Genomic DNA, 15,916 nt, shown 5'->3' with positions numbered 1-15,916 from the left:
AACCTTTCATTTGCACAGTTTTCACAGCAGTGCATGTTTCCAGTCGCAGCAGGAGACAATTCCTCTGTGGCCCGGAGCCTGAGGGCTTGAAGACATTAGACTTTATTCTCGTCTCTCTCGCTCTCACTCACTCTTTCCATCCTGTAATACACCTTGAGACAGGGTGCCTATTCATGTACAACTTGCCCCTTCAGGAGATGCATTCTTTATGGTGTGCTATGTTTTAAAGGGCATATAAGCTCCCACAGAGGTACATTAACCCCCCTCAACATGCTTTCCATATAATGTAAAACATACTGTACAATTTAGAGAAAATCCATTCAAAACATTACTTTCCTTTTTTTCATTTTTTTAGTTTTTCTTTCCCAATTGATCATGAGTAGTTTCCCTAAACCATAATAGACTGATTTTTATCCACAGCTCACAATTTCATCTCCTTTGCCAGCGTTCAGTCAACAGAAGTGTGCAAGCTGAAAGATGGATTGACAGAGTTGATAGCTGCTGTATTTTCCACTGAGAAGTCTACTAAGGAGTAATTACTGTAATTCTAAAAGGCTTGCTGAAGTGTTGGATCAGTGCACAACTGTATAAACAGCTGCTGCACGTATACATGTAGAAAGACATTCATCTAGACTGAGCCAGGAGACAAATTCACTGCATAATGCAACATTTCTTCAAGGCATTACAAGAACCAAACCACCAATTTTTCATTTGTTATGTACAGAGGTTTGACAACACAAGTTTCCTCTCTCTCTCTCTCTCTCAACTCTGTCTGTGCTCTCCCTTATTTACACACACACACAAGCACACACTCTCTTTGGCAGGAGCAGTGCAGGCATAAGTGGAAAATGTCCTTCATACTCCTCTTTAGGTAGGGGTAGTGGGGTAGGGGGAGGCAGCTTTTAAAGGGGAGGCCCCTCAAGATGTCTGACATGTTTCTGCAGGACCGCAGGCCACTGGCTGGCGCATAGCACAGGCTTGTGGTGGGCTGTTTGTCTGCGTGAAGCTGGCATGGCCTCCCGTTCCCCTGCATCTGTTCCCCATTAGCAGAGCCGAGAGTATAAAGCAGGGAGCTGACAGGGGCTGGGAACACTCGCGTTCCTGACTGGATCATGGGGTTTACTATCTGGCTGTGCGTGCTCTGCCTGCAGGCAAGCCTGCTGTCACACGCCCTCGACTGCTCAGGAGCCACACAGGGAGAGCTGTGTGTCGGAGGACAGACCGCAGACGGACAGGTAAGAGACGTACTTCTAATGGATGTGATAGTTAAGGGAAGGACAGTGGTGACCAAGGTGTTCATTAGGCATCAGTCATCATCTGTGCTACAGAGGTAAGTGCAGCCTGTTTGAGTCTATTTAAATGTTGTTTGCTGGAACCAAACTGCATAATAACTAACTTCTCTCATATGAAAGTGAAAAGAATTATCAGCATTTTGGCCAGTAAGGACAGGAAGGAAGCTGGCAGTGGAAAGTGGGGCTGCATCTCTAACGTTACATTGAGTCAGTTTGATTTTAATTTTAAGAGATAGCATTTATACAACTTTTCAAATTACAGTCAATTTACAAAATAGTTTAGACGTTTCTATGAGCCTCTTTTGTACATCTCAGTTGACTCAAAGCTTAAAAATCTGTCTCTAACTCATCAGCTTCTTTTAACCAACATTTCCTCCATGTGATGATCCATTTGTGAATGTAGGATTCACTGTATCAATCAGTATAATTCATGAAAAGAATAATAATCTTTAAGAGGTTGAAATGACTGGTAGCAAACTGATTTAGTCAGTTTTTGCTCAGACAACGTGTGGTCAGTGTTGATACAGTAGCTCAGGTCAGAGGAAGCCAGTAACTCTGCAGGAATGTAAGTTCACTCTGACTCCTCAGAAAGAGGCTGCAGTGACGATAATTGTGGTCAAGTGTGCTTCAGGAGGGCAGGAGACGTGTACAGTCTAACCCTGACCTGTGGAGACATGTAATTTTTTTTTCTTCTAACAGAAACAAAGTCTCATTGTAATGGTTTTTACAGCCATAATGCCACCACACCAAAAACACACCCTTTCTGTGGAACAGAATCTTTCTGCTCCCTTTTTTGGCTTTTCATGTGGCTAGCGGCTGTTATACTTTAAACCTGTGGTTAGCATTTTTCTGTGGACAGTCCTCATGTTCTGTCCAAAGTAATCACCCTCATCTGGACAACGGATCCGACAGCTGCAGGAGGAGAGAGGAGGATTTTCACCCACACATGAAAAAGTTTTCAGTGGGAATTCTGTTCCATCTGAGGGAGTTTGTGCCACATATGTGCTTTCCTGCAGCAGTTATTTGTATTGTAATTACAGCATGCGCAATTATAAGCTTCAAATGTGGCTGGAACTAACTAATACCCGATGCAGCATCTTTTCAGAGGCTACATTTGGTTTAGTTTACTTGTGTTTTGCCTTTTCCCACTGAGGTCACTTGTGTTTATAATGGAGCGGAATACATTAAATGAGTCATTTATGGGACTCGCCAACACATAACGTGAGCAACAGCAGAAAGCCAGATGGATTGTGGCAGGTTTTGATGGAGGCTGAATTTTGGTCAATCTCCTACACACACACACACACACACACACACACACACATACAGCTCAATTTTAAAAAGTCGTCAACACCCTGAAGATCACAGCTCCAGCTTCCTTCCAGAAATGCTGCCATGTTTGGGTGCTGAAGAATTATTTGTTTTGTCAGGACAGGAGAACTAATTACCAAACAGTCACATATTCATAAATAGTTAACAATGCACAGGCCAGCTTTTCACAGTATGCACTGGCAGCATCTAGTGCTTGAACAGTGCTATGTATGAAAACAATGTATTGAGTTGCAGCAGTGTAAGAATATTCATTTCTTTATATTAATGTAAATCCACTTTTGAAAGATAGAAACAGCATCAGTGTTGACTCTTGATCCTCTTCCTCTTTTCAGTATGACGATCAGAAGCAGCAGAGGGCGCTATCCTTAACTGAAGGACAGGTATGTGCCTCCACTTGCTCCTATCCTACTCAAGATTGTTTGTTTAAGACCAAATCCTTTGGGTCTTCTGTGTCCAGTTCAGAGCAGGTTTAACTCTGAGGGAGTCTGTCTCGTGGTCATAGGAAAGCCACAGCAGATGGAAGGTAAGGGAAAAGACATCATGGTAGTGGAAAGACGAGGCAGAAATAAACGACAGAGGGAGATTGAGTGGTGTGGAGAGGGGAGGCTGGTTGTGATGGGTTGTGTGAGTTCATTCTTATTTAACACAAAACGCAGTTGTGTTAATCCATGTAAACAGAATAATTACTGTGTATTACTGATACAAATGGGGACATGATGTGATTGTGACGAAGCTATGCAGTTGCTGAGAGAAACAAGACAAACAAGTTACTGAACTCCCTCACACACACACACTAGCAATGTGTGCATCTCTGCAATAACACGCATGCATATTGCAATCATCCTTCAACTCCAAACTGTACAGCTGTTGTGCCGCAGCGAATTCTCAAATATTCCACAAAGCTCATGCCACAATGAAAACTAAAACAATCATCAAAATGTAGGTCAACAGCAATCACTGTGAGCACTTTAAATGGCGTCGCAAAATGATTGCGAGGCGAATATTTTGTAGCTAATGTAGTCTACTTTGTTTTCAACAGACTGGAAAAAAAGGAGAAAGTCTTTTTATTTCCACACTTATATAACTTGGGGGGGGGGGCATTGATGGAGTCCAGGCCCTGCGGTACCATTGTAAATGTACCACAAAGTCCTAATAGGCAAACTGAAACCTGTTGTTTCTCAAAGTGACAGTCCATTTATTAGGAAAACGAGTGGATCAATAGCAGTGCTTCGTTTACATGCAGATCAATGCAGGAAATGGCCGGGCCACTGACAATAATAATTTTGCAGTTTACTCCCCTTAATGCTGGAGTTTGACTGCCAATAAAAAACAAGGAGACTGAATGTGACAAGGACAAGACAGAGCAGGACAGGACAGGATGAGAGGGCAGGGGGCAAACAAAACAAAAACTATGTTCTCCACTCAGTAAGCACCTCACAGAAGACTTGATGCACACAGAGAGACGTGCAGGAGCAGAGTTTCTCTCTGTGGTTGTGGACGTGGTTGTGACTGTCTCACCCTTGTAGGTTTTCAGACGTAAGAGACAGTTGGAGCGGAGGGGTCCCACACACCTGAGCCACTCCAGCCTGCCTGGGGCCGTCTCTGTCAAAGGCTTCCCTAATACTCTCATCCAGGTAAACCGCTCTTGTTAGTCACACAGGAGTCAGAGGCAGCAAAGCCAAATGCAGAGGAGGTGGGGACTGGTTTACTGCCAAAGATCCAGTGAAGTTTTAGTCATACTGTGTCATCTGTATGTGTTGAAATACAGAAATGATCCACAGAAACCACATTATTTGTTCACTAACTTGATAAAAAAAAAGTACATCTTTGTATATCTAACACTGCACTGAGAGGGAGATAATCGTGCAATGTTCAAAAAACGTGGCTGGTTTTCCAAATTCAATTTAATGGATTCAAAGAGAGCACAAATGTTTGTACAGTGTGTATCAATGTATATACTAATCCCTGTGTCTATGGTTTCTTAGGCTGACAGGTCCAGGCGACACTTGGCTCAAGCTGCGATTAAGAAAAAGAACAAGCGTAAATCCCGCGTCGGCTCCTTCTCCCTCCTTAGCAATGACAAGACATCCAACCCCCTACAGGTGAGTCTCCATGGCAACCCCCGAGCAGAGGAACAGTTGGGGCAAAGAGGCCGGATGTGCAGGCAAGAGTTACAAGGCCACCTTACTTGGTTTTATTGGATCAGTTTGGTCCACTCGCTGGTATCATCTGTTTGTTGAAATGGCTTTTTGATATCAGGCCATCATTCAGATAATGTCAGTCAAACAACTCTCGTCTGTGTGGGATTTTACTTCTAGGTGACTAGAGCAAGGAGACAGGTGAAGATCGATCCACCTAAGAGGGGGAAAACAGGTCGCTCTGGGTCTCTCTCTGTCCTGGTGAGTCATCTTATAGAGTGTATTCTCCTACACACACATATACAACATTTGATGAATATTTACATGATGTGTGCTCTCCAGGGAGATCCACTGAATGACGGACAGAACGACAGACCCAAAAGAAGCATACAGAAGATGAGCGCTGCAAAATAAAATGCCAAAGATTTGGCAAAGTCTACCAAAGGGTGTGCATGGTACAAATGTGTCCATATTTTTCCCCCAAAAAAAACATGTATACTAACTGAAGATTGGTGTGAAAACCAAAAAAGACATTTGGAATAAGAACTTTGATGTGTGTGTCCACCATGGCTGTTTCAACTGCATTTATGGATACTTTTTATATATACTATTTTAAGTTTCTAATATATTCCTGCATGTTATAAAGTCACGTCACAAAAGATCCCATAATAATATTCTAGTTTGCCTTTTTGTTGTAACCTATTTAATCACAGATTCCTTATGAAGATTGGAGGTATATTTTTGCAGAAATATTTCTTGTGTTGTATCGGATTTCAATAAAGGTTTAGTGGAGACACATGGTGTAAAAGTCTTTAAACATTTAGCACTTTAAGCTCCATTGGAGACTTCTCTATGAAATTGGATAACGGTTTTACACTCTGAACTCCATTAAGAAATTGAGTAACAGTTTTTGTGGCAGCTCAGTCTTTCCTTCTCTCTTTCCCAGAATAACACGATACTTTTCCCACACAAGGCTCTGCACACTGCCTACAACTGATTCATAAAATGAAGTATCCTGGGGTTTAAACACCACTAAGTCTCCAATTACAGATGGCGAGTGTTACAGGTATGGTGTATGGTTGGCAAAGATGGCAGCAGAAATAAACCAGCAAGAACCTCTTTTCAAAGAAAGTCCCTAATCCACTTACATTACAGCAGCCAAGGGCAAGTAGTGTGTGTGAGAGAGAAAGAAAATCTAAATGTAGTCCAGACCATCTGTTTCAGGAGTCAACCTTTCTATTTAAATATCTTGTGTCATTTTTAATTCATTTGGCCAGGAATGGAAACACAGTCTGGACCAGAAGATTTGCTTGAGTGTTTCTGCAGGACGCTGACGTAAATGTGTGCACAAAATATCTTTGAGGGCTGCTCTGCATCTGGGTCTCTACCTATTTACAGCCTATCAGATCAAACAAACCACCTGTGTCACCTGTGTGTGAAAAAACAGTACTGTACTGTGATGAGTGTATGTTGGGTTAAAAATAAAAGCAGCAAAAATTATTCCTAAATGTGTACTCAGGCCCACCCAAAGCATGGCCACCAGAGAATCTAGAGTATGAGGCAATCTGATGTGGAAAATGAGCCTGTGTATAAGTGTAAGGCAACCTAAGTGAATAGGATGACTCATCCTCCGCTCATTTACTGATCAAAGCCCTCAGCTCATGACGTAGACATGCAGTACTCACAGTCTCATTATTATTGTTTTATAGACACAACAGAGAGAAAGGAGGGAAAATAACACAACAAAACGTTATTTATAAACTTGGCATTTTCCCCGAAGCACATAAATGATGCGGAATATGCTGCAGCAGCTCGCTCTGGGAGGAATATAGACAAGTGTAAGGTCCCGAGCTGCTGACAGTCATCAGATAACCTGGATTAGCTGGTTGTGAACCGTCTTGGTGTCGTCTTGGTGACAAACCACCACAGGATGCCATTGTGATTTCTCAGAAACAGCAATGCTCTGATAAAGACCAAGATCCTATTATTCCTGTTTAGAGGCAACAACAGAGACACTGCCTCGGTTCACACCCCTGTCATCATCTCACATATATAGACATATACACACTGCTGTGATGGCTGCCAGCAGGGTATCACTGATTGACTGTGCCTTTGGGCTAATGCATCCTGGGAAACTCCTGCTTGATGACCTGATGGAAAGAGGCAAAAGTGTCCGAGTGTGTGTATCAGTTGCAGACAGTGCACACAAACGGATCCGTCCTAAAAAGCCACATTACTGTCCACAGACACGTTATGAATAGAAATCAACCATATAAACCCATTTCCTCTGGTGATGTAAATGTTAAATTAAAGTTCAGACTTCAATCTGACTGTGTGTCACTGTGTGTGGTCAACACAAAGAGAATCCTTATAGCGTTTTTTTCAGTCATTGTGGTTGTGTAATGGTGTGTGGCATTGTTTCCGCTCTGCTTTGGGTTCAGTCATCTCTTTGAGACGTTGAGAACAAAGCTGATGATAATCACTAACAAAATCATTTGGAAGCCTTCAATCTATAGGATTGTGGTCGGAAATGGTGCAAGCAGAGTGATATATCAGAATTTCCCATAAAAGCTCAGTCAGGTTCATGTGTAGTTAGTGGCTTGCAGTCAACATCCCTTTCAAGCAGGGGAAACCACGGCGTAAGTATTAGTTTCTGTTGACAGGAGCATCTCATCCCAAACAACATGCAATGTGGGAAAAGACGAGTCACAAACAAGTTCTACGTTAGCAGAGGGTAGCAAGTTTGTCTATAAGGAAGATAGGATCAACTCTGAGTGAGGAGCTAAGGTTTTGCAGAACCATCTTGTGTTGAAACACTTGTGAAAACAGTGTTGTTCTATTTAAAGGATAATGCCAGATTATTACAAACTGGGTCTTTCTGTAGCTTTGGCCATCATATGTATTGGTGATAAATTAGAATCACGGAGTTAATTGCTGAAATCGGGGGAAAGTCTGATGGGGCAAGAAACATTGTCAGATGATCGTACAGGTTTTAAACAAAACTTCTAGCAAAACTTCAGCTGGTTCCAGACTTCCAAATCACTGGCTACATCTCTGACTTGTTCATTCAGACAGGTCTGCTGTTGTCCCCATCTAGAGAAACAATTAATCAATCAGTGAACGATGAAAAAATTAACCCAAGCTGTAATAAACCAGAATTAGCTTTTAACTTCATTGAATCAGACTGATTGACAGTCAAGACGAGGTATTCCCTGCTCAGTATTCCTGGAGTGGTCCTCCTCATCTTTCCTCTGTGACCTCAGACTATGACCACACTTTCAGGCTGAATTTGGCTCCTTCTCTTCATCTCCTGCCACTTCCCATCAGATCAGATACAGGGCGTTGGCTGTCTTCCCTCACCTCGTCTCTCGCCTGACATCACCTCCCCCCAAACAGCCTCCTTAACTCTGCCTGTCAAAACTTCCTCTAACTGCTGTCACAGCGGCCCGGCCCTGTCACATCATTCTGGCCCTAATGAAGAAAAGGCAGAGAGAGAAACAGAGATGTATGTGTGATAAGTGTAAGTCCTCAGTAACAGTGTTGTGATGTCAGCTCAATATATCAGCCTGCTGACCTTTCAACATGTATGGCAGCGCGAGGGTTATTTATGGGCCAATGCAGAATTCATTGACTTTTCCAGGCTCTGTCAGCTTCTTATTATAAACAAAGCCTTCGTCTGCACATCCAGAGGCAGTCTGCCATCTGCAATCCCTTCAGTTTGTCACCAAAAGACAAAAAGTATCTGACACTGCTGAAATCTAATTTAAATACAACTTTGTAGTCACAGTCTCTACAGTTAATGCAAAATGTTGATGCCACAGTCATTCAGTATACCTTGGAGCTAGGGGGCTACAAATTACCACTATACACCGATTGCTATGATGTTGCTAATGGTTTCTGTTGGATATAAATGACTCATCATCATAAAAAGTCAGGAATTGAGAGACACCAGTGTTGGAATAGCTCAACATTTTGGGAAATACACTTGTATGTCTGTATCCTAAATATGAAGGTAGAACCAGGAGATGATTAGCTTAGCTTAGCATAAAGACTGGAAGCAGCAGGAAGCTAATGTCTCTGCTTGTTGCCTGGCAGCCTCATGGCCACGAAAAGACTTCAGAAAGTGACTGGCAAGAAATAGATAATCCCTACATAAAACTGCAGTCGTTTGTCGTTTGTCGTTTTTAAACTTGGCTTGTACAGATTAAACATAAGAGATATAGCATGTTAATTAGCCAGCTTTAGAGGTGCTGGAAGGCAGATTTTGCTACCTTTGGACAGAGATAGAGATAGACGTTTCCTCCTGTTTCCAGTCTTCATGCTAAGCTAAGCTAACAGTCTTTTGGCTTTATCTTCATATTTACCTTACAAACACGGGAGTGATATCATCTGTAACTAAGCGTATTTCCCAAAATGTCAAACTTTCCCTTTAGTGAAATGACGTACAATCAACTGATATAGATTGATGTGGGGCTCCTGTGAGCCTCTATATATACTTAAAAGGGTTTCTAAAGAATTTGCTTAACCCAATAGAAGAAAAGAAATTACAATCTTCACCAAAATTGGTTTTAGGAGGTTCACATGCCAACAGCAACATGCTGGATGCTGATCTTAACAGCACAGGCATCAGGCATCTCCACATCCTTCACTGTTAGCAATTCACAGGCAATAAACGCCTTTCGGTTTGGAGCCAATATTGCCAGAGAAATCTGAAAGTTGACGTAAAAGCCGTGCTCTGAGATGAGCATGGCTGAAAGAAATATGCAGGATTTTGTCAATTCCATCTCTGGGCAATTCATCTGCGTAGCTCTCCTTGAAGATGATGGATGCCTGCTGAGTCACTGCCATGGGCAAATCTCTGCCCTGCTCAGTACATTAAAGCAGAAAATATTGCTGAGTTTGACCCGCTGCCCACTGTACAGGTCTACGGAAAGCTGATTTATTAAGAAGGGAATACTCTCAGACAGAGTGAATCAATTTCATAGATATAAATTAGAATAGGATGGCAGAGAGAATTGATGATGAATTGAGAAACCAGCATTTCTTAAAAATATATCTCGAGGAATGAGGAGCCAACGCATCATATATATGGCTGGTAAGTAGGCTGAAGCAATCTCTCTGAATCAATCACAATTCAAAGCCCCAGTTGCATAAACAGGACAAAGAATTCAGAGTGAGAAATAGGCACAGAGGCAGAAAGATTAAAGGACACGAGGCACATTTTGTTCAGCTTGAGCCAAGTGGGCTGAATCTTGAGTTTTCTCCCTCTCATTCCCCCTTCTCTTTGGTATGACACGAAGGTCGTCGCGGGCTGTGAAGTGGACAGAGCTGTCAGAGGAGAGAGGAGCTGAGGGGGCAGCAAAGGGGGTCGGGCAGGCAGGGGAGGAATTCAAATCAGCCCGACTCATTCAAGACGGAGCCACAAAGTTGAAAACTTCTTATAAAGGCTGTGAAAGACCATGTCTCCTCAGGCCTGAGGAATCAGGAGGGAGGGATGGAGGGATGGGCAGGCTGGGAAAGGTAATATGGGCTTGGGAGGTACAAAATGTTGGCTGGAAATAGCCTCCAGCCGCCACCTCACTGACTTTGTAACCATTTGTGAAAATTACAAAGGCTCTAAACTGGCACAATTATGTACTGTAGAAGAAAACAAGGGTGGAAAGGAACATTACATTCCTCAGTTACATTCCTCAAGGGCAGCAGAGTAATGGAATCTCTGGGCCAGGAAATATTATGAATAAGTACCAAAGAGCAGCATAACACATTAGGTCATTGTCTCTAAGTCCACAAACCACTTCAGGGACCTTTGGTGAAGAATAAGGAGAAAAGTACTTTTAGCTTGTGGTCGGAAAAAGGAAACCTACTTCCACTTTCCAAGCCAGACTTGCATGTAGAAGTCATTTTAAAAGACCAAAACAGCACAAAATAACTTCTGATTACTGGGAGTGATTAAGCCTTGCAAGGTAGCACAGACTGCTGATAGAAATCCTCTGTGCCTTTTCATTCCTTTTTTATCTCTCAGTCTATAACTGCCTCCATCTCCATATCACATCCATATCTCTCTTTTATCTGTCAAAAGATTTGCACAGTGAGTGCATCAAAATAAACGTCAGTCAGCATCACTGATGTATGATAAAGAACAAAATACCAAATGTTCTGTGGAGGGAGAGACATAAAGGGGTGTGGAAGCTGACAGTGAAGGACGCAAGCTGTAAGGGGAAAAAAATGGGGGAGAAAAAAATACTTTTTGTGGCCATTGTTCCCACAGCTCAGAAACTTCCCAAAGTTCAGCTCCATGAGGTCTGCTGGGGCAGAAACGTATTAATATTTGAGGCTAAATCTCTCTCTCAACATTATAGAGAGAGGGGGAGGCTTGTTGGTCCAGGAGTGTGGTCTCACATTGAATTTTGAAGTCATAAATGGATGTTTTAAAACTGCAGAGCGGGTGGCGCTTTAGAGGTCCTGAGAGGACAACAAATCACTTGGTCACACGTACTGTAGAGCTACGCTTGGGCCTCTCCAGATCAAAGAGCTCTCTCAGCATCTCAGTACTCTACAACTCAAGTATGAAGTGTGACAGGGGGAGAAAAAGAACTTCTGTGCAAGAAGTTATATCTATATATTGCATCATCCATTTGTAATGCCACTGAGATATCTGTGAACAGGCTGTATTCCATCACTGCGGTGTAACAAAAAGTGCAACAACCAGATAAACTTGTACAAAACGAAATGTATCTGCAAGAATGTAGGAAGATGATATTGCATTCCAACGCACATTGCCAATACCAGGATTTCTTGTTCTGACCAACTACAGATGAATGTTGTACCCAAAAATCTCATTTTAGCTCTATAATGTCACTGCCTGTCGTATTTAGTGGCTTATTTCCATGCTGACAAGTGCTGCCATTACTGTGTTTGTCAAAGGGAAAAATGTGTATTCATATGAGCAGGAATGGCACTGGTACTTTACTGGTTTATCTTTTGCTCTCTGGGCTAACTTGGAGCTACAGTTAACTGACATAGTGTCAGAAACAATCCCTGTGCAATATCCTGTAACACTAAACATCCACTATACCTTCAAATTATAAATAATTATATATAGTAGTTTATAGTTCAAATACTCACTGTTTTAACATGTCGCTACATATCATCATTGTCAAATAAAAATCCTGCATGCTGCATATCCTATATATTGACATGCATACACTATCATATCCACGTACTTTATGTATAAAGTAACCTGTTACATGAATCATTCACTATTTATTCCAGCATTCTTTGCACTCTGCACCATTGCACTATTGTATTCTTGTTTACAATTTACAGAAACAGACTTGTATAGACATTGTATGTTGTTCATTGTTGCTTTTTAAATATATTTAATTTGTATGTACAAAATAGTTAAATGTTTATGTTAACCCTTGTTCGGCTTTGTTTTCCTGCATGAAACGAAAAACAAGAGTCAAATTCCTTGTATGTGTACACATCATATACTCTATGTCTATGATACACATACTTGGCCAATAAAGCTGATTCTGATTCTCACTCTGTGGTAGTGTGACCAAAGTTTGCTAAAGATCGCCCTCTTGTGGTTATATTCTACAATGCATCGTGTCTGAACTTCAACAACAGATGATAATGACAGATTGATAAATAAGAACACTTTTTCATCTTGAGTGGAATTTATATTAGAAAAACAAACACTAAAACGCTGGAGAGAGATCATCTGAATTTCAGTGCATAGAACATACTCTGATTACCTGCCACAATCTGTATATTAATTGTGCCAAACCAGTCAGTGTAAATTTAAGATCACACAGTTAACAGCAAAGGTGTGGAAATGGAGACAAGAATCCTGAGGTTTGGACAAAAACTCTCAAGGATAACAACAAATCTTTGTAGCAATCACATCATACGCTGGTACCTTCCCAAAAATGTTACACTTTAGGATGTTGTTACAGGGAATCCACCTCTTACTTTGATAAGTAGACCATGATAAGCATGAGATCAACATAAAACTAACAAGATAAAATAATAACAATCTTATTTTACACACAAATATTTATGACAACAGTCAGTAAATCTATTGCAGTAAAGTACACTTCCTTCTGCACTGTAGTAGGATAAAAACAGAAAGTTTCATAAAACAGGCTTAACGGCATACATGAGGAGAGTTATGTGAGACCATTTATTTCCATTTATTTCAACAAACATCTGCCTTCACTGACAGCACCCTAGTCAGACTCTTTGCAGATGTAGGAGGTCTTGGTGGGATCACTGGAACTGACTGGCAGTTCTCCTGTCTTAAGGCCTTGTAACCCTCCAAAGTCACCAGCATGGTCTGCTTTAAAACTGCTCGGTATTTTTCGTCCATCCGCTTTACTGCAGGCTCGTGGCTGTTGCACTGCACTTTAAGCTTTCTCATCTCCTCGATGAGCCTGTTTTTCTCCTGGACGACACGCTTGTGCTGCAGCCGGTGGAAGTCTCTGGCTTTCTTGACCCTCACCAATGTCTCAGCTCCAGCAGAGGCCGCTAGTCTGTACTCCTCTCCCTCCCGCTGCGCGTTTTTCAGCTCGTTGTCCAGGCGCTTGTTTTCATGGTACACGTCCGGTACCACACCGACCCGTCCTGTATCCACCAGCCCTTTCTGCGCCATCTCGGTCCACTCAGTCTGAAAACAGTCAAGTGTTTCTGTCATGCCCATTTGGAGGAGAAAGTTGCGTAAAAAGTCATCCACGGCCTCAGGTTGGTGTGTGACGGAGGTGGCGTTGGGCCTGGGAGCAGCAGCAGCAGCAGCACTGGCCTCTGCCCGGTTTTGAATAGCTTTCACCGTGGCCTCCAAATCTTCCTCCCCTTCTGTCAAACTCCAGTCATCTAGAGATACTTCTTCATACTGAAAGTCATCATCACTTTCAGCCAAATTACTTTCCTTGTCCTGATTTCTGTTGGTTGCGCTCATCGTTTCATTTGACACATCCAGCTAGAGAAAGTTTGATGTTGCTATGGTGACGATACGGACGTTCAACGCGAGATTTCACGAGTTCACGTTTCCCCCACTCCATCCGTCGTCAAACAATCATGGCGGACTACCGAGAGGCGCCCTTGGCCACTCGGCCAAAAACACTGGACCCAAATGAGTATTTCAACCTCTCGGCGGAGCAGCGACGTGCCGAAGAAGACAGGGCAGCACTACGAGCGAATCTAAAGAGGCAGTATCAGACGCAACTCAATAACCCGCACAGAAAAGAGCTCGTTGTAAGTGGCTGCCTGCTAGCTAGCAATGTCACCCTTGACAGTGGCTCAGGCTGCTTGCTAACGGTAACATGTCAGGGCACATAAGTCGGACGAACCCAGTTTTACAAAAGTATATCAGTGATGAAGTATAGCGTCGCATGTGTGTGTGCACTTTGTGTAAACGTGCATGGCTGGTTGGCATCAATGTAATCAGAGCGGGCTTACTTATGACAGACAGAAGTGTAACATTAGCTTGCTAACTCGAGAAGAAGGTTGATCACTGGTGCTGATGTTTGAGCAAACTTAACGTTACAGTGATTCAAAATGCTTTCAGACTTCATAAATGCCTTATTCCAACTTCAGCTCCTCTGGCATCCACTGTCACATCAAGCTAGTATAAAGACATGGAGCCCAGTTCAATATGTCTCCCCTCAAATGTGTGTTCTGAGAGGATTTGTATTCTTTGTCCGTGCAAGAACGTGTAAGCTGAACTATCAGTGTTACATTTCTTTCTATGGTGTATCTTTTACGTTTTGTCAAGTGCTAGAGATAGACATGGCATTACTACTTTTGCCAGGCAAACATCATTTGAAATAACTGCTACGTTACATACCTGTCCCTTTCAACCCTGCAACTAAACTGCCCCTAGTCTGCTAGACTGCTAAATCCCCAGCTGCTTCAATCAGGCAAACTTCAGTTTATCAGGTTTTATCAGTCTGCAGTGGCTCACTCCTAATTAACATGCACATGGTCAAAATATATGCCATGTAACGCACAACTGAGTTTATCTTGCCTGAAATTCCTCAACTTGTCACACAAGTAAAGAGAGTGATGTATGTTGTACATATTTTAAAGCTTTCTGAGACAAATTTGTTATTTTTGGGCCTATAAATGAAACTGACTTATATCCAATCAATTTGCATTAGTCAACACAGTGAGAGATTGCAGCACTTGTTTTGTCATGACAACATACTCTATCTTTAATACTCTTGCTGTCTTTGTCGTAGTAATATGCTGTAAATAACTGTTTGACTTTTATCTTTTTTTCGACTGCAAATATTCAGTTTCTACAGAGCAATCATTGACATTTTATTGCATACTTCTGTCTTTACAGGAAGACCCTGCCCTGACACGCTGGGTGCATGCACGCGGTAACCCCTACCCGTTCTTCAGGCCCACATTCAAGACATCTCTGTTGGGTGCGATGTTTGGAATTGCGCCTCTCTTCGGCCTCTACTTCCTCTTCAAGACAGACAGGGTATGAGACAAGATGCACTGACCTCTCTTTGATTATCAGAGTGTTTCATAAATGGCATAACTCACCAGCAGGTTTAATAACTACACAATCTTTTTGCGTATTAAAGTCCATGTGTGGCACATGTTAAGGTCTTTACCCAGGACCAAAGTACATCAAGCATGGGCACAAATATTGATAATTTAGAGAACCATTTATACACATTTTCGGCCCACTGACTGCTGCCTGCTTTCATTTTCCATTGTCATGGAAATTAAACCTCGCCGTAACTGTCACACTGCTATGCTATCATGTTAGTCTCCCTCTCTTTACTGGGAGGGAAAGAAACTGCTTGAAAATCATAAAACGCTCACTCATAAAACATGCAGTCGAGAAAATGTCCAGGAGGTGAAGAGGGTGATATGACTCTGTTACCATGGAAACTGTATCAACCCATCATCTCTTTGTCGTCTGTTTTACAGGATAGAAAGGAGGAGCAGATTAAAGCTGGAACCCTCGAGCGCAAATTCAGTTTGTCATCTTGAGCTGCGATGTGTAAAGATCTCTTTCATGTTCTTGTGATGCCAGTGCATGTAGTTATTATTAATCAAATAAAATTATATTGTCAAAAACAGCCATGTGGTTTTGATTGGTGAGACAAAAGTGTGAATGGTGGGACAAACACA

The 15,916-nt window shown here is 42.2% G+C and overlaps 2 protein-coding genes across 2 annotated transcripts; both read left to right on the top strand.

The window, feature by feature from the left end:
- The first annotated feature begins 1,111 nt into the window (after positions 1–1,111).
- Positions 1,112–5,701, top strand: LOC139304569 (uncharacterized). The gene is made up of 6 exons (XM_070928505.1): positions 1,112–1,235; positions 2,957–3,004; positions 4,151–4,258; positions 4,610–4,726; positions 4,943–5,023; positions 5,105–5,701. Exons 1-6 carry the CDS (start codon positions 1,113–1,115, stop codon positions 5,174–5,176), a joined length of 549 nt encoding a protein of 182 aa, XP_070784606.1. The 5' UTR covers position 1,112; the 3' UTR covers positions 5,177–5,701.
- Positions 5,702–13,834: 8,133 nt separating this feature from the next.
- ndufb4 (NADH:ubiquinone oxidoreductase subunit B4) lies at positions 13,835–15,864 on the top strand. Its single transcript, XM_070928327.1, has 3 exons — positions 13,835–14,017; positions 15,111–15,254; positions 15,713–15,864. The coding sequence occupies exons 1-3, from the start codon at positions 13,841–13,843 to the stop codon at positions 15,773–15,775; spliced, it is 384 nt and encodes a 127-aa protein (XP_070784428.1). The 5' UTR covers positions 13,835–13,840; the 3' UTR covers positions 15,776–15,864.
- Positions 15,865–15,916: the final 52 nt, after the last annotated feature.

The sequence above is a fragment of the Enoplosus armatus genome, chromosome 21, assembly GCF_043641665.1.
Source record: "Enoplosus armatus isolate fEnoArm2 chromosome 21, fEnoArm2.hap1, whole genome shotgun sequence".
In the NCBI taxonomy this organism is placed as follows: Eukaryota; Metazoa; Chordata; class Actinopteri; order Centrarchiformes; family Enoplosidae; genus Enoplosus; species Enoplosus armatus.
This window is presented reverse-complemented; position numbering and strand designations above follow the sequence as displayed.

What these genes read in the sequence shown, in the direction of transcription:
- LOC139304569 (XM_070928505.1), top strand. Translation starts at nt 1,113, where the DNA reads ATGGGGTTTACTATCTGGCTGTGCGTGCTCTGCCTGCAGGCAAGCCTG. An exon ending in AGACATCCAACCCCCTACAG is followed by an intron (nt 4,727 to 4,942) that starts GTGAGTCTCCAT and finishes TTTTACTTCTAG; the next exon opens with GTGACTAGAGCAAGGAGACA. An exon ending in CTGGGTCTCTCTCTGTCCTG is followed by an intron (nt 5,024 to 5,104) that starts GTGAGTCATCTT and finishes TGTGCTCTCCAG; the next exon opens with GGAGATCCACTGAATGACGG.
- ndufb4 (XM_070928327.1), top strand. Translation starts at nt 13,841, where the DNA reads ATGGCGGACTACCGAGAGGCGCCCTTGGCCACTCGGCCAAAAACACTG. An exon ending in CGCACAGAAAAGAGCTCGTT is followed by an intron (nt 14,018 to 15,110) that starts GTAAGTGGCTGC and finishes CTGTCTTTACAG; the next exon opens with GAAGACCCTGCCCTGACACG. An exon ending in TCCTCTTCAAGACAGACAGG is followed by an intron (nt 15,255 to 15,712) that starts GTATGAGACAAG and finishes TCTGTTTTACAG; the next exon opens with GATAGAAAGGAGGAGCAGAT.